The sequence below is a fragment of the Martes martes genome, assembly GCF_963455335.1.
Source record: "Martes martes genome assembly, chromosome: 2".
NCBI lineage: Eukaryota > Metazoa > Chordata > Mammalia > Carnivora > Mustelidae > Martes > Martes martes.
The window spans coordinates 60,342,074-60,364,565 of record NC_137889.1 but is presented as its reverse complement, the minus strand read 5'-3'; the positions used below and the strand labels follow the sequence as shown (position 1 = coordinate 60,364,565).

The window sequence follows — 22,492 nt, the reverse complement described above, 5'->3', positions numbered from 1 at the left end:
TCCTCCAGGATCCAAACTAGAGGTCGCCCTTTTTGAAAAGCCCAGCTCCAGAGGTGGCTTGGGTGCCTTGGGCTAAACTCCCTTGGCCCTGCATGAATTATTGTGCCACGGAGCTTTCCCGTGTTCTGTCATAATCGTTTGCTTTCCTGTCCTTCCCATGGTCCACAGGCACCTTGAAGGTGAGGACCATGTGTCCACCTTCGTTTCCACCACTGTTTGGAGCTGAACCTGGAGCCCTCACTGAATGTTACAGAACGAATGGATGAGGAAAAGAACCACTGTGCACAAGGACAGCTTCCCTTGGAAAAAGGAGATTTGGTTTTGTAGCATGGCTTCATCTACTTTTATGGAGGAGCTAGAATTCGAGGGACACGAAGGGAACTTTAGTGTTTAATGTTTAAGAATGCAACAGGGGAAGCTATACTAAGCTGACTCTCAAAAAATTGTACTTTTTGTCCCCCAAACCTGTTTTTCTGTCTTGTTTTTACATGCACAGTCACTCCTTAAATTGCTATTGTTTCAGTTTTGATAAGAGTGATATGTTAGACTTGTATCTTAGATGAATATTTGACAAAGAGGTAAATCTATGTGGCAGCTAAGACTTACAGGTTTCTGAGGTGGATTCAAAACACAATGTGTAGCAGGAAAGGGGCCTGGATTGGACACCCCCTTCACTGGACCATGAGGACAGCACTCATGGACATGAAGCTGGTTTCATGTAATGAGTGTATGTTGCCTCAAGAAAAAAAAATGCACATTCACTTTTAAAGGATTACATTAATACTTTTTAATATACTAAGCATCATGTGTCAACATGACTAAAATTGTGCCCTTCTGTAGAGTAAGAATTCTTACTACAAACCCAATGTATGCATTTTCACAAGTTCATACTTTGGTTGACCGGGTTCTTTGTACACTGAGGCTCATGTTTATTTCCCTGTTGGCCAACCCAGTCCCATTCTGCTCCCTATGAGGTGATGTTCTCAGTGTTCCTTCCCCTAGCAGCAAAAGAATAAAAAAAACCCTTCTTTTTAATATGGGCCAACACCACCAGCTTGACACAACTCAGCTTCTCAAAAACCCAGAAGACTCAAATAGCCATAGACGGTGTTTACCCAAAGTAGATTTAGGCCAAGAACTTCATCCCGGAAAGTGACTTCCCCCTCCGTTTAAAACGAGTTTGAGAGTCCAAGTCACAAGAGACCATTTGGCAGGGAGAGGTGGCAGGTCCCTGTCAAACACAGCCTCTCAACGTGACTGCCTGTGCTCCACAGACTGAATCATGGTGAGTAGAGCTTGCAGGATGGATTTTCCTGTGATGCCACTAGCCCAGAAGATCATTCAAGGGGGTCTACAGAAACTCCAAGGCTCTCACTGGCCACTTGAAATTAGAGTGGACACTGAGATGGCATTTCCATGGTGTGGATTTCAATTCTGGCAAGACTGCCTGTGGGTCATGACTGGGAATTTGTGGTTTTGTCTGGTAAACACTTCTGATAGTCACTCAGGCCAGGTGGTGGCCTATTTGTTTAGACAGTTTAAAACTCAAACTTTGCTTCAAACATTATACCATCTTCCAGTGGCCAAAATTACTTCTCTTTCTCATACATCATTTACATAAATACACACACATCTTTTATATAATGACTGCATGCTATAGAGTGTCTTTCATAAAAAACCATCATTAAAAAATAGTTCCCATTGCCAGGTAAGTTGTTAATTTGAGAGAGATTGTAACCACCAGCACCTGGTGGGGTATTCTCGTTTTGGCCTTTCTATAATCTGAGAACTTGGTGAATAGCTTCAAAGTAGTTCAGTGAGTCTGATTTTTAAGAATTAAAGCAAAATGCTCTGGTGAAGGTATTTCCAACCCCCTTCCTCCAAAATAACATAGTTGTGGTAGGTGGCAAGGGGTTGGGGTGTGGATAATGGAAACTTGGAATTTGGTGCCTGCACTCTTAGGAATGATAGAAGCAATGGTACCACAGCTCTTGCCATTTTCTCATGAAAGCGTTATTAGTGTCTTGAACTGGTGACAACCAATTTCTGGAAACAGATCAACTGGGATGGAAAGGAAAAGAAAGTGAAGGAAATTCCATCTTTTCCTGCATGTAGAGTTCTCGGCACTTTAAAGATGCTTTAAAGATGATGTAATTTATAATAAAGTTGAATTTGTATAACATTTGGGAGGGGAAACGAAGACAGGGAAAGAGTGCTAGCATTTATTGGGGGCCTCCTCGGTTCCCACACATTGTGTCAGCCCTCATGAGGCATTTTTATTGCACCACTGCATTTGCTTACCCCATTTCACAGGTGAGGAAAATGCCGTCAAGAGAGGTCGAAAGACTTGTCCAGGATCACTTGGTTAGGTAAGGAGAAGGGGCCTGAAATTAAGCCCCGGCCTTAGGGCTTCCAAGCCATGGCTCTTCCCCTACTGACGAGATCCCTGTAGTTCTCCTCTGATGACTGGTAAGACGTGGTAAGTTAGGCCAGGTGGGTGGTCAGCACAGGTGAACTAACTACAGGGAGAGGTACCGGAAGACTCAATACTTTCCAGTCATTGTCTCTTTCCTCATTCCCTACAGACTTGATTCTATTCTTTTCACACCCATATCACCGTATTGGTTCTCTGTGAAAACGTTTCTTTCGTAATGTGACTATAGAGTCTTACATGTTAGGGGCACCTGGGTGGCTCAGCTGGTTAGACATCCAACTCTGGGTTTCGGCTCAGGTCACAATCTCGGGGTCGTCAGATTGAGTCCCGCAACAGGCTCCCGCATCCATGCTCAGTGTGGAGTCCCTCTTCTTCTGCCCCTCCCCCTGGTCATGTGCGCTCTCTCTCTCTCTCTCTCTCTAATTCATTAAAAATAATCTTACATTTTACCATATCCAAATGTGCAAAGGACTTGGCACATAGGAGATGCTCTAAATGTAATTTCTCCTACTGAAACTTTAACTCTGTGGTCCTCAACACGGTGCTCATTTCATTGTCTGCAGTAGCGGGTTAAGTAGGTATGGTATTACTGGAAAGTGGGCTGCCTGTGACTTGTTATACCCTAGAGACAAAAGGAGCTATTTTTTTCCCTCTGATGAAGAAAGCATGTGTTTGGATTCAGGCTTTAAAAGCTGAAGTAAAATTTCTGTTGCAGAATGTCGGTGACCATGTGCTGAAGTTTAGGTATCAGGGTCTTGCATGATGTTCTGGAGTAGGAAGGCAGAGGGTGAGGTGAGCTTCTGGAGACTGGGACGTAAGCACACCTGGGACCCCATTTTCTTAATCCAATTAGTCCCTAGTCAATGTTTGACTCCCTTAAGAAAATATGTAGAAAACTAAGAACTAATTGTTATTTCAACATTTGTGTTGCTTGTTTTACTATTAAAAAGATTTCATCCCCTTACTGTTTTTAATAGCCTTCTTGTCAGATAGCATGTGGGCATCCTTATTTTTGATTAAAGCTGCTCATTCGCCTACCTATTCATCAATGCTCCCTCTTTCCCTGCCCTTTACGAGGACTGTCACCTCTGCCAGGAGACAGGGGCTGGGTGGGGGAGGAGCCCTGGACAGAGAGCATTCATCCTGATGCTCCCTTGTCTTTTGATTAATGAGCCAAAGGCTTTCCAACCCTTGAGACTTCAATTAGCCAAGCTGCAGAGCTGAAACATTTTCATTATGAAGATAAGGCTGGGTTTAGCAAAAGGAATGGGGACCAGACTGTGGAAGAAAGACAAGTTGTTGTTTTTTTCTTTTTTCTTTTTTCAGTGAATAAATCAATAAGCCATTGCTGTCCTCAATCAAACCTGGTTTTGGATGGTTTTCGCTTAAATACACTCACTACTTTGGTAGGCGCTGGCTTTTCATGTGATTTTTCCTCCTGTGATTTCTAGACGGGATGGAAGCTGGTGAAGTACAAACTCTTGCCAACAAGCCTGTTCCATTGTGATGGAGATTGTATGGCAAGAAACACTTCCAATTCGAGCAGTGCCCCAGGGAGGCATGGGAAACCAAAGTGGCACCTTGCCTTGCCCAGAAAGCACGACAGACAGCCGAGGCTATGCAGTTAGAGCAGTCCCGATCCTTCCAAATGAGGATAAATGCTCTTTGCTTCTCAGCAGGAACCAGGCAGAAGACATCGCTCCATGACTGTCACAGCAGTGCCCTGCCAGCAATCAATTTGTCTATAGTAAAAGGCTTAGGTGGGGTTGATGAAACAGAAATGGGGCTGAATTCCTCAAGAGAAGCAAGGTGACCAGGCCAAGACACTCCAAAATCACACGGAATGGGCAGTAGCCACCGAGAGACAGGAGAAGGGGAGCGAAGACCGGACACTAGAGTCCCCGAGGGCTGGGGCAGCAAGTGTGGTCTTCCGAAGGTCAGAATTAGAATGCCTTTTAGCAGGGAGTGGCTGTCTATATCCTCAAATCCAAGCAAGTCAGTGTCACTTCCTTTTGTCTACTCTTCCTGAGCGATGAGACAGGGTGAAGGGAAAGCACCCTGAAGGCTCGTTGGCACCCATTTCCCATGCTGCTCCCGCCCGATGTGGGGCGGACATCCCTGAAACAGTGTTAACTCCCCCATCGCCAGGATTGGGGCCCAGTGGTGATCACAGCCTATGGTATGCTCCTCAGTGACCCATTTCCTGGGACTGGGTTCTGTTGTTGGTTCTTCACCCCATCTTACTGCGTCTCACCTTGCTCGCAGGGTCTAGGGTCTGGCCCATTCACAGATGGAGATCTGCTTTTCCGGGTGCACAGGTCTCCTGGGGATTCGGTGCCTGCCCTGATTTAAGATGGCAGCTAACCCGGGATTCCCTACTGCTGTGCTCTGCACCCCTGGTTAGAATCTCACTGTCACTGTTTAGAAGCCCTATCACCCAAGCCTTCCTGGTGGGTCATCTTGTATTTCCAAGGCCCCGTGGACCTGGTCTCCCAGCCCCTGCCTGAGCCCTAGTTCTTGGCTCTGGTCCCTTGTCCCTCTTTGTCCCTTCCCTGCTTGCTCAGGAGGGGCCCTGCTCTTTAGATAGGATCCCCCAGGGGATGAGTACTGCTCTGGGCATACAAAGTGACGTGACAGAGTTTTAATCTGGTTGAAAGATAGAACCTATAGAGGCGAAGTGTAAAGTATGTTTTAAGGTGAAAAAACTATAGATTTTTTTAAAAAGCAGGGACAGATGAAAAACAGAGTGCACAATTAATTGTCAAACACAATTTAGAGACAATTGCTGTAGGAACTCAGAGAGGATGGTCGGGAAGGGCTGAATTTGAACATTTAATTTGGGGAAAGAATTGTGGTTTAAGATTTTGCGGGCAGAAAGGAGAGAGTGGGGAGAAAATTGTATGGGCTAAATTGTCCCCCACCCTGCCACCCACCCCCAATTTCATATGTTGAAGTCCTAACCCCCAGGACTTCAGAATGAAACTGTGTTTAGAGAAGTGTTCTTCAAAGAGGAGGTTAAGGTTAAATGAGGTCTTTGGGATGGGCCCTGATCCAATCAGGCTGTGTCCTTAGAGAAGAGGAGATGAGGACACAGACACACTGATGGGCAGACACTGCGGGGAGGCAGCCAGCCACAGGCCAAGGAGAGAAGTCTCTGAGGAAACCAGCCTGGAGACCCTTGATCTCAGACATCCAGCTTCGAAAACTGCGAAAGAGTAAATGTCTATGTCGAAGCCCCTAGACTGGGGTTTTCTGCTCTGACCGCTGGGGCAGACTACCTCAGGGGGAGCTGTGTCAGCAAAAGTGGGAGCATGCTGGGTAGGAGAGGACCCTCTGCAAAGAGGAGAGAAGTTCCTGGCACAAAGTTATGTTGAGAGAATAGAGAGAGTCCGTGAATAAGTTCCCAGGGCAGAGGAGCTGGTGGGGATGGAGACGGGCAGTGGGAACACGCGGTAAGGAGCACCTTTCACCCTGTTGGGATCTGTTCAGTTTTGCTCAGTGTGCCTTCTGAGGGAGCAACTGTTGCTTAATTGCTTATCTTGCTTAATGCTAACAGGAAACCAAGTTTGCTTTGGGATTCACCGTGGTCTTGAAGGCCCTAAGGGCTAAGTGGGAGAGTGAAAGGTGAGGGCACACTGAGGCAAGAGACCAGTGACGCTGGAGAGAGAAGGTGACATTGCAGGGCGAGAGACTTCCGACATGTCCAAGTGAGAGGGAGATGCTGGTCAAAGAGGTGCTCACCTGTGGGTGGGGATAGACATAACCGGAAATCACACCTGACCATCACCACACTGTGTTTGTTCGCTTCACGTGGAACTAGTAGTAGTAGAAACCCAGAAAGACAGCGGTGGGGGCCCAGGTATCAGTCCTCGTGGAGGGGCCTCTCCTGCCTGTGGCTCCCCGAGGCTTCAGGGACGCCAACTTGCAGTGTCAGGCCTGACCTGGGGAGGGGACAGAGACGCTGAGGGAAGCCCTCCTGGTCACCTGGGTGACGCACAGAGCACTGTATCCCATGGGAACTGGCGCCCCCTGGGGCAAGGGTAACTACCCCATCATTCATTGCTTGTCAGTTTGAAAAAAATAGAGGGTAGATTCATGGAGAGGGAGGCTGGGATAAGGAAAGAAAACTGGAAAGGAGAGAAAAATGAGGTCAAGATGGAAGGGGACGGGGAAGGGAAGCTGCCACACAGCATCATCCCAGGCCTTCCTTTCTGTGCCCAACATAGGTGCTGCTGTTAGTACTGATATTTTTGATATTATTCCATTACTAGATATATTCCTGATATTATTATCGATAGTTCCGGGTCCTTCCTCATCAGTTCTGCATCCATTCCCATTCCCTCACCCCTGGCCCTGCTGCAGAGTCTTATCTCTCAACACTGTGGACCTTGGCCTAGGTCACCAGAACTGCACCCCTTGTTTCCAACCGACAGCGTGTGCCTCCCCCTCACTGCCCATCAGGACTGGAGAGGGGATGGGGATGGGGAAGGAAGTCCCTCCAGTAACGTGCTAGCTTCGAGAAACATGGCTTCATTGTTGCAGGGGAGGACTGAATGTTTCCCTACGGGAACACCATTTAGAGTCTAGTTAGGTGATTTCAGATTTAAAAATGAAAACCAGGGAAAGAAGGGAAAGGTTGAGGAAGAGAGGGAAGAGAAGTCTTGCTAGAAGCTATTATATGTCTTTGGAAGATGTCTCTCCCCTCCAGCACCCCTTTCTGTACCCCGCTTCTTGGTGATCCCCAGGGCGGACCCTCAGAGGTCCTGGTGCAGGGCGCTGTGGTCAGGCCTTCCTACGGAGCCAAGTGTGACCCCCAAAGCCTCTGGGGACCCCCATTTTAACAGGCTCCAGTGCTCTGGGAGAGATGTCAGATCAGCTGTGGTCAAATGTCACCTGCCGGTTGTTGCGACTCATGGAGTCAGCTGGATTGTGCTGGGAGATTTTTAGTGGGGTGAAAAGACGAAAGCCCCCCCCCCCACCACCAGCGGGCTTCTGCAGCTTGCCTGTTCTACAGAACCTAGCAGTGGTAAGGGGTGGTGGGTGCTCCCCTTTTGTCCCGATGCCTGGGTAGAAAGTTACAGTGAGGTACTAGAGTACATCTTTTGGGTGAGTGGGTTATACAGAGCAGCCCCCCCTCCCCATCCCAAGTATGAACTTGTCTTCATCTAACAAATCAAACAGCTTGGAAATATTAATGTGGTCAAGTAGAGATGTGTCAATGGCATATTTTTAAAAAGATGCTTTTAAGTTGAACACCAAAATCTACTGCTTAGCAGTTCTTATTCTTATACTGTAAGCTTGAGATAGCCTAGATCAAGGATGGCAAATTAGGGCCCATGGGCTGTTTGTTTTGTTTTTGTTTTTGTTTTTTGCTATGGCCTGTGAACTAAGAATGGATTCTACATTTTTAGAGGGTTGTCCAAAAAAAGAGCAAAAAACCCACCACCAACAAAAAAGAATGTGTGACAGAGAGCATATGGCCCACAATGCCTCAAATATTTACTCTCTAGCCGTTTACAGAAAAAGTTTGCCAACCCCAGGTGTACATTAAATAGATCTTTATTTTTTTAACTTGTTTTAGGAACACCCTTCCCCTCCCCCTTCTGTAACAATGCTTCTCGGAAAAATGCGTTCTCGACTTGGAACCCACCCAGCTCCAAAGCTGGGGACTGTCTGTGCCTCTTAACATTTTTTTGTGCCAAATGCAGTGCCTGGTGCAGGAGAGGGAGTGAGCAGCTTGCTGACAATGATGAAGGGGCTCACTGGAAGAGGAACCTCTCCACACTTCCTTTGCAATCCCGAGGTCCTTAAGGTGTTCACCACTTCTGGCTTTGCCTGTCCTGTCAACCTGTTGACCAAGCCAAGAGCCTGCGGCCCTGCTTACTTCTTTAGCTCTGGTGCTGCCTAACTAGGGAGAAAGAACAGAATCACATCTGCTAGTCCTTTAGCCAATGAGAAAAGCACAGGCAAATATGCACTCTGAACAATCTTATATGCCCAGCCACAGGCAGGGATATAATAGGAGAGAAGGTGCCAATGGAGCTGAAAATAGGGATCAGAGATGAACGAGTGACATATGAAATTCATGGTCTCAAGAAACACTGGACCCTGGGGATACCGTGGGCGTCACGTAAAACAGACTCAGAGGCCGGATTTGGGGTGATCTGAAGCATCCTCCTTAAGTCTCTACATCCCCTTGTTTCTTCAGATGTTAAGAATTGATGACACACCCTTCCTTAGCTTTGTCCCTCACAGGAATGGCTTGAGTTAGGCGAAATTACTTGGGCAAGTACAAAGTGTTCTGTAAATGGGAGGACATGCTAAGCTCGTGTTGGGACATCCTGTCTTAGCTTCCTTTCTACTGCATCTGAATGTACTTTCTGTACTCGGGCTTCTTAACAGGTTGGCGCCTTATTTTTTTTCTACAAATCCAGTAAGAATTTGCTCTTAGATTTTTTTTCTCCCCTAATTAAGTCTGCATTTTTCATAGTTTAGCTCCAATCATTTCCAGCTTCTAAGGTGCTCTGTTGACTGTAATATAGAGAACAGTGCTGTAATGACTCCTGGGCCCCATGGAAAGGAAAGACAATCATTTTGTGTTTGGAAATGAAGAAGCGAGCGGCTTCAGGCAGTTCCTTGCTTATCAGTGGCAGCCCTGTGTTAGGAAAACCACGCATCCCGCTTTGAGCTCCGTCCAGGGTAAGCTTTCCCCTTCCTCCTCAACACCGCCCCCTGCCCACTGCCCACTGCCATAACCTTCCTTTTAGGTGGGAGACTCAGGAATCCATGTTGGGGTAGCGCAGAAGAAATGATATTTTCTTGCACAGAGCAGATGAGCTCCACCGTCATCTGGGTCTGGGGTGGGGGGCATGACGGAGGCCATGCTGATGGGAACAGTGGCAAGGGGCCCAGTGTCCTCTGCCGAGATCCTAGTCTGCTTTTGTCAGCCCCGCCCCCAAAGTCATCTCCACTCACTCATCCTGTGGGGACTTTGGAGGCCCAGGAGGCCATGCTGTCATTGCTTTTTGAAGACGGTGGACCCCACAGCAGCCTGGGCTCAGCCCTGCTCCCCGGCATAGTGTGTAGACAAGGAGCAGGTGCCAACAGTGTTCCAACCAGGCTGGACCGGAGCCGTGTGCAGGTGGTTTCAGGGTTAAAAGTCCTAGTAGTATAAAAAGAAATCAGAGTAACAGTGAGCACACCTCTGATGCCTTCCTACTGGCCACCATTGCCTTCTTTTCGGTCACCCTATTTTTGCTTGCGGAGTTTACCTTCCACGGGCTTGGGCTCCCTTCTCCCTTTGCTGACGAGCAGAGCTCTTTCCTTAATTAAGTCAACAAGTACTCATACGCAGAGGCAGCATCCCTTTTGGCAAGAGGACCTGTGCAGAACCAACCCCAGAAGCAAATGAGAACGTTTGTCAAGCTCTGATTGAGTAGCTGTGATTAAAGAATGAAATATTACCTGCCCAAGCAATGAGTTCCTAAAACCTTCTCTCTCCCAGGCCTTGACCATGGGACCCACGGGGCCAGAAGGTCTTTGAGGGGCTGAGGCAATCCGAGATACTCAGAGCATAAAGCTCTCATTTGCAAAAAAGAAATCCAAGAACAAGAGGACACTAGCTAATCCACAGTCACGGTTGCCAACTGGTTCTTCATTTCCACAGACTGCCTACATCTCTGGCTACCCGGGGATCAATTTTGTGAGCCAATCCACTATTGGAATGCACATGAACTTCACATGTCTGACATGCTCTCTAGGCTTGGTGTAATTCCTGGTGAAATGTCTATAATTCTTTCTTTCTCTCTCTCTTTCTAACTCAAATTAAAAAAAAAATAGTGTTGGAGTACAGGGGAGAGTGATGTTGTATTCTTCTTTGTTTTGAAAAGGGATATACTTCCTGAAAGAGCGCCAATTAACTGGTTAGTCAGTAACCCCAACATCCTATGCAACGTGTTTCATACCCACACCTGGATTTTGCATTTCTAGGCCAATGCAGCCTCTTCTGCATTCTCTCGTATGCTCATCTGCTCCTAGTTTGATAGAATTTGTCTTCCTTGCAAGGCCTGAATAACTTTCCATGTCATTATCCTCTACAAAATGGTGCAGTCTGAAACGTAGAACCGCAGGCACCAAACCCTTCTGATCATCATCTGTTTTGGGGATTTGGTTGGGCTGGAGTTAGGCAGCGTTTCTGTACGGAGGTTGACTGGATGGCAAATCCCCAAGAAACAAAATGTTAAAATGTTGTATGGTTTCCTGCCCTCAGCATCTCCAATCCAAACTGGGTAACATCCTCCTGCCCCCCACTATTTAGGAGGCAGAGAACTGGGAAAAATGTGTAGACTTTAGTGTTAGGCAAATCCAGGACTGAATCGTGATTCCTCACTGGCCTAGGGCGAGTCCTCCAACTATTAGATTTTTACCTTTGAGATAGAAATGTGAAATTGCTATGAGGCTTAGAGCTAATGGGGTAATAAAATACCCTGCCGATGCACACAAAAGAACCTAACCAAAAGCCTTCCGAATGGATTTATTTAACCAAATATCACTTGTCCACCATGGCTGGACAAACCCAGGTAAGCAGTGAGAGTCTGAAGCCTTCATGTTTTAGAGTGTTGGCATACACCAAGTGGTGACAGGCAGAACGGTTTTGGACAAGACAGGAGTAAAGTCAAGTGAAAGAAAAGCGACAAGCAAAACGCTTTCCTGAAATCCTGGCAGTAGCTTGGGGCAATGTTTAAGTAGAGCGCTTCAAGGCCTCTCTGAATGCATGCGATTCGAACTGCAGAAGAAACTCAAGTTTTGCCTATCCCACAAAGTCAAGTTGATTTTTTTTTTTTTTTTGTGATGTTTCGACAGTCTCAAAGCAACTGCTTTTTATAACACATTAGAGAAAACATTTGGACCACTGTTGCTCTGGGTAAATTCTTCAAACTCCAAATAGAAGCAGTAAACATGTGAGTATAAATATGACAATCATTTGTTTAACTGTGACAATTTTAGAGAGTTTTTGGCATGCTCAAAGGTACAGAGATTTTTGTGGATGAGTAAAAAATAGCTCAAGTATTGTTTATCCCACTTTAACGAAGTCTTGGGTGACATTATCAATTTCTTGTAAAAATTGGCATGTTTATACCTAATATCACATTATGGGAAAGGAAATAAATGTTAAAGTTTGCCTCCCTGGAGGGAGTGGGGTTGGTGAAGAGTATAGCAGATAATTATTTACGGACAGTCTCACATGAATAAAATTGTCATGGCTTTTATCTGATGACCAAAAGATTTTTAGTTGTTTATTTTGATTAGAAGTGGCATCAATCCTAGCTTTTTGGTAATCCTTAACTTTCTAAAATCTAAAATTTAAATTTGTCTGGGAATGTGTTTCAAGGGAGCCATATTCTATGGAAGCAAAACTATTACCATTCTTTTCACGGGGATGCCCTTCCTGTAAAGGGAAGCCTGACAAAAGGGGTTATTAAAATTCAGATCCTGAAAGAAACTCTTTTCCACAATGAAACTTATCTTTCCTCTCAAGGCAGAAGACAAGAGAGTCCTTCCCTGATGCTTACGTCCATAATAGGACACCCACATCTCGTAGAGCTGTTATGGGACATGCAGACAGAGTAGAAGAGTCCAAAAATCCAGCCAATATCTAATGCCAGAATCAAAGTTATAAGCACAAGGCACAGACATTCTCCAGAAAGGGCTGAAAAAGGAAAATATTCAATGGCCAAGCAGGACCAACAACAGCCTCAAATCCGCATGCAAACAACCCCCCCTTCCCACCCCCAAAGCAGTGTGCAAAGATATAGCCTTCAAGAAGCACTTGAAGAAATTTTCATTTTGCTGCATGGGAAGAAGAAAAGATAATAGGCCCCTAACCTTGGCTGTGAAGGCTAAATAGGGGCTGCGATCTACTTTGAAATTCTTACAGGAAATTACTCAAACAGGGGGAAGAGGCTAGAGAAATGGTCAGTCAGTAGGTTTAGACCAGTGATTCTGGCCAGGAATTATGCCCAAACCACAAATCTTATTTTAAATTCTCATTGCAGAATATGAAAAATAATTTAATTTTTTATAGATAATCCTCCTCCTCTTTAGTCATATATGGAGTTCTATTTTAAGGTTGACCAGAATTTGGTATACAGAAAGCAAAAGTAGCACGTTCCCCAAGTTCCCACAGAAAGTGGGAACAGATGAAGTGAACGAGCTCCTGGATCTTTCACCAGTATACATGGGCTTCTGTCGAAAACTATTCGCAAATTCCAGCTTTAGATGGTTTTCTGGTGACCAGTCGGTATCCTCCCAAGCTAAGCTTGTGTATCTTTCCGAGTTCAGGAAGGATACACCTGGATCCTAAGGCTCGTTCCGCCATTGACTACCTGTGCATTCGGGACCTTGAACCTCACTCCTCATGCAGTAGCGAAGCCGTGGAGGAAAAACGGAAGTCTAGATGTGCCTTCCAAAATATGATAAGCTCTGGATTTTCATAACGGTGTTCTGGAAAAGGTAAGCGATTTGCCAAGAAAAGCCTTTCTAGGCCACATCGAAGCGGCTGTGCCCGAAGTCTGCAGCCTCTTAGCATGAAATTAACACCCGCCCCAAACCCTTGATCTTTAAATATGTTTCACAAGAAGCTTTCCTCAATTTGATCTTGGAGCCGCTTACAGGAATTTTTTTTCTGTAGAAGTAAAGTTGAAAACACTGACCTTCACCTCTAGCATCTCCCATCAGGAAAAGCCATCTTTTTCCCCAACCGTCTAGACCCAAGCATAACCAACGTGCCTTCACTAGTCCCGAGGCTTCACGAGCACCCCCTCATCCTTCTCTTTAGGGACTTGGGAGCAGTAGCCAGTGAAATTGCAGCAAAAGGTAGATCTCACTGTCGAGTTGCACCCAAGTGAAGAAACTGGATATGGTCAGAAATGGTGGAGTTTAAAACGTGCTCTAAAAATAATGTGCCTGGATAGTGGCCACCGTCTTAAGGCTCTTCCTCTCCAGGCCCTCTCCTCATAAATATCCACCATGGCTGTCATTAAGTTTAGCCTGAAAATAAAACCCCCTCACTCCATCAAGAAATAGCTCCAAACTTAGAGTGTGTGCTCAAAATATTCACGATGAAATCATAACCTTATATTTATAGTCTTTTGGATTGTGTATGACATTCTGTTTCCCATGGTGTTTTTTGTTGCGAGGGCCAGACGTGGAAAGCGGCCTTGGAGGATGACCGCGAGAGCACTAGCCTCAAGGAAATGCTGTTTATTGTCATTTGGAGCCGGATGGTCGTGTGACATCCTCCTCCTTCCCTGAGCCCTATCCCCTGCCCCAGAGTCGGGTCTCTTGCCCCATCCCATTCCCAGCTGGTCCCCAGTTTCCTGGTCCTGTCTCCTCATCCGAGAAGAGCGAACTAGACTTCCAAGTAGGAAGTGGGGTGGGTGCCTAAGATCATCCCCTCCCCCCGCAACCCCTTCCTCTTTTCTGACCTTTCCTGTCCTCTAGACTTCCTCCCCATTTTCACTGAGGGAGATGGTGTGGATCTTAATGGTTGGAACTTGGTGGGTCTCTCCACGGCTGTGGGTGGAGGGCCCCGCACAGCAGCACACCTGCAGAAAGCTTTTACTTCTCACCCGGGCTGTGGTGCAGGCTGACTGCTCTTTGGACACTTTAATCCTGGCAGATTGACGGGGCATCGAAGAGAAAAATTTCCATTCACAGACCCCATCCGTCTTGGAGATCTTATAGAAGGTCTCTCCAGAGCCCACTGGGATGCGAACCAGGTCCTTGTGTTGCCCCTCGAGGGCGTGGCTGGGCGGGTGCAGGGTATAGCCCAGGGTGTGTTTCGAAGACTGCTTTCGGCGGAGACATTGGATTCTCAAGACATTCTGGAAGGCCTTTTTAAACTCCTGACTGGAGCACGGGTATATAATGGGGTTGATGCAGCTGTTTAGGTATCCGAGCCAAAATGCTATTTTAAAAACGGTTTCCGAGGGCTTGAAATCAGGGAAGAAAGACCCTGGAAGAAAACACAGAGTTGGACATATTATTTGTGAGCCAACAGGCCAACTGGCTAGGAAAACAAGCAAACAAACCGACACACATATTTTTACATCTCTCAGATGTCTCATGTGATTCTGAGCGCATCTGCATTTCTCACATCTAACTGGATAGCCCGTGTGGACTGTCCTCCGAGGCCCTTCTCACCTGGTTCACACGTGCAATATCTAATATGGGAGCCAGACCCACTGGATAGGTTTGTACCAGTTCTCATCGACATCGCTTGATTGCTACGATGTAGCTTTAAATAATAAAAAAAAGAAGGCTGAGTGTGCATATGTGAGTTGTTTTGACTGCATTTAAAAACAAGTTGGGGGGCTTGCATGGGTGGCTCAGTCAGTTAAGCATTTGTCTTTGGCTCAGGTCATGATCCCAGGGTCTTGGGATAGAGCCCCACATCGGGCTCCCTGCTCAGTGGGGAGCCTGTTTCTTCCTCTCCTCCCCGCTCGTGCTTATTCTTCTCACTCATGCTCTGTGTTGCTCTGTCTCTCTCTCTCTAAAATAAATAAATTAAAAATAAAACATTGAAAAAAAAATAGAAACCAGTTGGAATCCATTAAATAAACGACATTAAAACGGGGTTACCTAAAAATTCGTTGTCCTTCGATGTGGGGTTACATAGACACAGCCTAAGTTATTATGAATCTTTTCTCTCCCGCACATGGGAATTGTAATTTTTTTTATTTTTATTTTTTAAAGATTTTATTTATTTATTTGACAGACAAAGATCACGAGTAGGCAGAGAGGCAGGCAGAGAGAGAGAGGGGGAAGCAGGCTCCCTGCTGAGCAGAAAGCCCAATGCGGGGCTTAATCCCAGGCCCTGGGATCATGACCTGAGCTGAAGGCAAAGGCTTTAACCCACACAGCTACCCAGGTGCCGCAAGAAATGTTTTTCAATATTCAATTCAAAAATATGTACCACCAACATAGAACGTAATTGTATTTCACCCTCCCAAACATGTATTTGTATATCAGCATCCTCAATTATCTATGCAAGAGACTGACATTTTAAGAACAAATGATTCATGGGGTGCCCAGCTGCCTCAGCAGGTACAGCATATGACTCCTGATCTCAGATCACGAGCTCAAGGCCCAGGTTGGGTGAAAAGCTTGCTTAAAAAAAAAGGGGGGGGGGCACCTGGGTGGCTCAGTTGATTAAGTGACCAACTAACTCTTGGTTTCTGTTCAGATCGTGATCTCAGGGTGCTGGGACTGAGCTTCAAGTTGAGCTCCATGCTCAGTGGGGAGTCTGCTTGAGGATTCTCTCCCTCTTCCTCTGCCCTTCCCCCTCCACCAACTCTCTCTTTCAAATAAATAAGTTAATTAAAAAAATAAATATGCATCTTACTTATGGTGCCTTAAGATTACAATGTTTACAATGAATACTTAGAATGTGTACTAAAAGTAATTAAAATTTAAAAAATTATTCTAGAACATTCTCAGTGCTTACAGTCAACAAACAGATAAGCAGAGGAAAGTCACAGTTATGTTAAATTTATAATAATCTACATATAACATAGATTAAATTATCAAAGAAAGGATTAAACTGACAAAACAATGGAAACTTAAAGCATGAGCAATTTTAGGAATTATCATTACTGAGGTTTCAAACTGAAAAAACAATGACTGAAAAGGCTGTCACAAACTTGATTGCTACAGTGAGGGATAATTACTGTCATGGTGATGGGTAAAGGCATACAGAACTCACAGTGTTCTTTAGTCTCTGGACCACTTTTTTCTTTTGCATCAACCTAAGGTCTTGATTTCACATCTTTTTCTCTCTGCTCGACAGACCCATCAGAGTCATGATAAGCTGTTGGGGGTGCTTAAGATCCACTCTCGTGAACATTGCCCTGAAACTCAGCAGGGGATCTCCAAATACAAGTGAAACTGAACTTAAGTATTACAGAAGCAAATAAGACAAAATGGTACAGTGGTGGCTGGGAGCATTTATTGCCTCTAAAATACGGACACACATATAGATGATTGCTGTTATGTGAGAAAGTGATATTCTTTTAACTCCAAACCATTTAATGGTTTCCTGTAATTTTAATGGAATTGACTTTGTATTGAGCGCCTGGTTTGTGGTAAATGCTTTAAATACAATTTAATCACCATTAGTAACGTTGAGAATTTGGGGATTCTTCTCAATATCCCTATTTTAGGAAGGAAGAAACTGTGATTTCATGGGGTTGAATAACTAAGGTCAGGTCACTCAGGCAGATAATTAATAACTGGTAGAGCCGGGATGTGAAACTGGCCAGCATGACTTTAGGATCTACATTTCCTCAAGAAGTACCAAACTATACCGGAATAACAAGTCACTTGAGAAGGAAGGTGGTGCATGGGGAGTGATGAAGTACACAGTTGGCAGGAGTGAAAATGGAAAGATGCTTTCTCAAACTTTGTTTGAGAGGTGGAGAAAGTGACCAATGCCAATGTGACTGGTAGCTTTGTGTGAATATAGTCAGTTCTAGAAAAAAAAATTATGTTACATTATGACGCCTATATATCGTCCACTATTTCTTTCTAATAGCGACAGTGACACAATCAAGGGAACCTGCTTCACGAAGGCATGCCTTGGCCTGGGCTTAACGAGGATCTACGAGCCAGGCACACCTCGTCTGTGGATGTCACCGTTCTGTAAACCAGGTAGGCAAGGGAATGTATTTCTCTTATTTGAAGAATTGCAATAAAAAAGAAAAAAATATATCAGTATGAATTCTGAATGCAAGTGCTAAGAAAGTGATTTGGGAACCCCGGAATTTCCCACAATGTTTTCAAGGACACTGTCCTCACAGAGTCCAGTTTTGCATTTCATGAATCTCAAGAAATCTCTTCCCTCCCTTGAGCCCCCTCAAATTTCAGGTCTGGCTGACCCAGAGCCGGGCTCTAGGGTTTCTCTATACTGGCCTTCCTGCTGTGTCCACAGTTTAGAGATGAATACTGGTTTCCCAGTCTGTGTGCTCAAAACACCATCTCCTCCTTGCAGCTAGGGTATAGGGGGAGACAGGGAGATGGTTAAAATGAATTTACACCAAGATTGAAATGTCAGACGGTCTCCAGCTTTAACGTTCCAGGGATATTGTCTCAGGTAATCCAAGCAAATCTCTAGATGTTGACTTTTCAGACTAATCGAGATACTTCTGGACCACAGGCCTTCGCATAAAATGACTCCATTTTAATTTATCCCATTGAGGGTGTGACAGCGCCTACGTGTGTCAAAACCTAGCATAATCTGCCCATTTCCAGTCTGACCATCCCTAGGGGCAGGTCGTGGGATCCATTTCTCCTTCTGGCATGTTCATCCTCCCTGGGGGGAGGGGGGGTCCCTTTCAGCAGCTGCTGGCAGATACAAGAGAGGCAGTCGCAATGGTGTGTCTTTCAGGAACTTTCCAAAAAGGTGAGAAAAGCCAGCATGGGCCATTTCCCTCCTTATTCATATCCTTCGATGTCTTTTTTGTCTTTCATTTTTCCTCCCCTAGGACGGAGAGATGGAGTGGAATCTGGCTTGGAAAAGAGTTGCTGCTGTCTGGTCCCCAGCAGGGTTCCCTCATCCCTCGATCTCCTTCTCTGTCCAAACCTTCCCACTCAGGCACTGTCTTCTCGACATTCCCCACTATTTCTATCCCGGCCTCAATTTCTTCTCAGGTCCCTTTCTACTTGACGGCGATGATGCTTTTTAGGCTGGGAGGGCTACTGAATCATGCTTCCTCCTGCTTTCTACCAACCCAGGCATGGAGTGCGGGGTGGAACCCACCTGTTCCAAGATGGCGCCTCTGAGCCGGTCACTGGGCCGTAAACCCCCTCTGAGCCTGCACAGCATCCGTGTTGCTCGCTGGCAGAGCTCTAGAACCCAGCACGATGTCCGCATCTCGGAGGCTCCTCCCAGTTACTGCTGAGTGAGTGGCCAACCCCTGACTCTGCTTCCCGAAGATGTGGCCTGACTTTTCTTTTCTGCCTGACAGCTGTAGCCCTCATTTCTCTGCCTGCTGGTGCCTTCCTTCTTTTTCTCTGTGTGTGTGTGTGTGTGTGTTTTCCCTTTCCCTTTCTCTGCCCAGTTTCTGTTCAGTCCTTTGGTTTTCTCTGTGATGGTGCTTCACTATTTTTTCTTCCTTGCTGCATTATCTGGTATCAAACGCCGATCGTTGTTCTCATCATGTTCATCTGGAGAGCCAGACTTCTGAATGAACCTCAGGAGCATAGAGGCTCCTATTTCTCTTGTCACCATAGGCCAGTTGTGCTCTCCCACACCTCCAGCTCCCCTCCCAGACTCTGCTTCAAAAGGAGCAAACAGCCCCCAGCTTAGTTCTCTGAACCCCTTAGCCTGCAGGTCATGTCATCCCTTGCCTGTGAATCTGTCTGGTTAAATTCTTGGGCTTTGGAAAATCCCAAGCCCCTAGGGACTCATCTCTTCACTGAGTTTCCTTCTACCACTTGGTCTGCTGCAGAATTTCTGGCTCTTTTTTTTTTTTTTTTCGGGACCCTCCAAAACATCTTGGTGAACTAAAACTTGGCCAGACATGGCGGGAACAACACGAGTTATCCTTGAACACCATCCACGCCTTTACCCTTGGGGATTCAGAACCCTCACCTCCACTGTCGAGGCCTCTAGATTTCGAGGGGAAATTGAAACTGATGGTTTCCAATGATGCCACTTATGTCTAGTCACTCCATGTCCTCTCCATTGGAAACATGTGACCTTTCATTTCTGACCCGGGGCTCATCTGTAGCTTTATGATGGGGGGACGCCAGGAGCCATTCAAGTAAAAGCTTGGCCACCTACAGTCACATTTTAGCCACCGAGTGACTGCAGTGTGTTCTCTCAATGCCCCCAACACAAGAAAACACCAGTTTTTCTGCCCGTGTTGGTTTCCTAAGTGAGTTTTCTCCCCCAGGGTTTCAGTTCACTCTAAAAGGCAGGGAGGATCCTAATAGAGTTCTCAGATTCTAACCTAGCACTGGTCATGAGAAAGTTCTTCTTCAGTCCGGCTCCCTCAGAATCAGGATGCCTTGCTATGGAAGCAGAAGGCTAGGAGTCCACGTTCTCGGCTCGAGCCTTCCAGCCTCTACTGCTTCATTTCACCCCCCCCCCCCTGCAAACTTCACATCTCAATGACAACTTCGAGAGACACCGGGTTATGAGAAGCCTGAATTAGCCAGAGTCACAGAATGCCAGAACGTGGAGAGTGGCAGAAAGTTAGTGCCTAGCCAGCCCCGCTGTCCCTCCTTAAAGATGAAGACAGTGAGACCCAGGAGGGGAACGGTTTCCACAAAATCAGCTGGTTCGTTTGTGGACCAGCCAGGCCTCGACCCGGGCTCTGCGTGGCTTCACCTATTTCCGCTCCTGATCTCCTGTGCCATTTAGCCACCACCCCCGCTGTGGCCCAGGAAGCGTTCATGGCCGTTCTATGCAGCTGCTGTCATAGGATGATGACAGGGTTTTCAGAGATCATGAGAATCAAAGGAGAGGAGAGCGGCACCATCGATAACGACAGCACTTAAAAAGCCGTAATGTAGTGTTCAGACCCTGGAAAAAAGACTCTGGAACAGCCCCCCCTGCAGGGTATCACATTCTGAAAACTGAAGTTTAAATGACTCCAATTAAGAGAATGTGGACTCCAAAGGAGAAGCTAATGTTATGTGACAATGGGAGCAAATGACCCTGCATTGTTTCTCCCCGTCTACCCAGTGGTCTCTCTCTGTGTGTGGTACCAGGTCTAATGTGACTGTTATGCATCCAGTGAACAGAGGAGAGACACAAGCTGTTGAACAAAGAGGCGGCCAGCGCCCCAGGCCAAGGAGTTCCAGTGCCAAGCAACATTCAGGCCAGATCAGTGGGCATCTTGTTGCCAAGAAGAAAACTCTGGCCCACTGAACACAACTTTCCCCAAGAAGAGCTGTTGGAATCAAAGGATAAGTGCGGGACCAAGTTTCTGGGCTCCCAGTTTGGCCATGTCTGAGTGACATCCCTGAGCCCCCCTGAGGTTCATCCAGGGGCCACCCTTGGGGGTTCTCAACCAGACAAGAGTCTTCAGGTTCTCCACCTGAAGTCACGGGCAGGAGTATCAAAGAATTCCGGCCAGACTGACCATGAGCTAGAACCCTAGGCTCTCAACTGAACACTCACGGAAAGACTTCCCATGAAATGAAATACAAGTCCGTGTACGCGCAGAGATCCATTTTCCTGAGAAGAAGACTCCAGCTTCCATCGGCTTCCCACTGTGATCTTGGGGGCATAGCAGTTGGCTAAGCCTGGCTCCCCGCTCCCGAGAAGAAGCTGTTCACCTGGCTGGCACACCTCACTGAGTGCATCTATCTTGACAGCATCAAGCTGACAGACGGAGCAAGGGGCTGTTATTTCCACACGTCTTTAGAAGGACCTGCTCTTTTCTTCTATTTAACTGAGGCTTGAAATGGTGTAATTCTGGTCTTGTGCCTGTTAGGGAAGTAATGAGGTTGCTCCTTTCAGAGAGTTAACAGGTTGAGTCTTTCTGAACTTTCCGGCAGGGAGCTGGGCTAGTGGTCAAGGGGAGGAAGCCTGGAGGTGTCCGAGGGTGCAGTGAGTAGGCAGGAAGGTGCACGCTGTGTGCTAGGTACACAGCACCAAACAGAAGAAACCTGGGGCACTACGGGGACCGCCCAGTGCGGATGAGAGTGCTGCCCCTTTTCCCTTTTTCCAGGGACTGGGGTTACAGGCCTATGGTTTCTAGTGTCAAGAACCACTGCTTCCTCCGACCCAGGCAAGAAAGAGGTCACATAGAGGGAACATTGTCTCATACCTCACAGTTCTGCAAGCGGGACACACTCTTTAATGGGACCCTTCTGGCTAGTCATGGCTCTGCAGAAATTAGGGATTTTACTCCAGAAGAGTCCAGGCTGCTCAAAGTGAAGCTCTACAAAGGGTTTTTCTCACCAGTTATCAAAGCCCCAGCTAGGATTCCTCCTTTCAGAGGGTTTCCCAGAGCATGAGTGTACAGTCCCAGTGTTCTCCATAAGCCAGGGGGAGAAGAACTCCTGCCCAGCTGGGCTAGAACCCCTGCACATTTCCCTCAAGCGAACCCTGTGTGGTGTGTTTCCTTTTGAAATGAATTAGTAATTCAAATGCTTTTAAAAAACAGCAAGATTCCTCCTCCCCTTCTCCCCCCTACCCCGCCGCCCCCCCCCCCCACTTTACTTGATTTGGGAAAATTCCAACTTGATTTGGGAAAATGCCAGCAATTAAGCCATCATGTTCTTTTACAGGTTGTTTCCTTAAAAATGCTCTCCTTTCATAAACCAGCCCATTTTCCAAATGTTGCCACTTTCATCAAGGTCATCACCATTCCATGAGTCTCCCATCTGAAACATCTTATCATCTCCACGCAAGAACTGTCTCCAGCCACCTGGTCTAAAGAAGAGCAGTCCTCAAGCAAGCGTGGCTTCTTTCCTTTGTGCTACATATCGCGCTCTGCAAGCTTTTGAAAATTTTTTTCTTGTGAAGAGAACTTTCCAGATTTACTCTCTTAGCACCTTTCAAGTATGCAACACAGTGTTAGCTGTAGTTCCCATACTATACATTGTATTAGAACTGTAAGTGTGTACCTTTTGATCCCTTTGCTCATTTCATCTACCTGCCACCCCCCCCCCCCAAAAAAAAAGTTTTCTCGTTTACCATGTCTTCTTTGATCATCTCATCCTCTAGAGTGTGCAATAAAGCTCTATGGGGCTGGCGGCGGGTCGGGGAGGGGGGGGAGAAGTGGGAGGGGGGAAGGGGCAGACTGTCATTCTCACTGTAAGGCAAGCCCAGGGGTTGGCTCGGTCCTGGAAAGGAGTGTGCATATTTGACTCCTCCTCTTCTTTGTCTTAAATTCCAACCAGTCACTAAGCCTCACTGGTGTTTTCCTTTGAAACACCTTTTTAAGCCTTGCCTTCCCCCCCCACCCCACAGCCAACCCTGCACCCCTGCATTGTGGCAGTGGAACATGGAGGATCTCTTCACTTCTGGCCTCACTCAGTGCT

At 46.5% G+C, this 22,492-nt stretch overlaps 1 protein-coding gene across 5 annotated transcripts in view; it reads right to left on the bottom strand.

The window, feature by feature from the left end:
- Positions 1–7,977: 7,977 nt before the first annotated feature.
- The window catches only part of ADRA1A (adrenoceptor alpha 1A), a 115,561-nt gene continuing 101,046 nt past the window's right edge, over positions 7,978–22,492 (bottom strand). The window contains exons 2-4 of one of the 5 annotated variants that reach the window (XR_013966380.1): positions 14,065–14,450; positions 9,706–9,815; positions 8,895–9,596 (exon numbers count right to left, since the gene is read on the bottom strand). Coding sequence is in view for 3 of the 5 variants with exons in the window: in XM_080796077.1 (XP_080652203.1) it covers positions 13,933–14,450 (518 nt within the window). In the remaining 2 variants the exon portion in view is untranslated. Of the gene's footprint in view, positions 9,597–9,705; positions 9,816–13,920; positions 14,451–22,492 lie in introns of all 5 variants that reach the window. The other 4 variants (XR_013966381.1, XM_080796077.1, XM_080796078.1 and 1 more) reach the window with 4 other exon arrangements.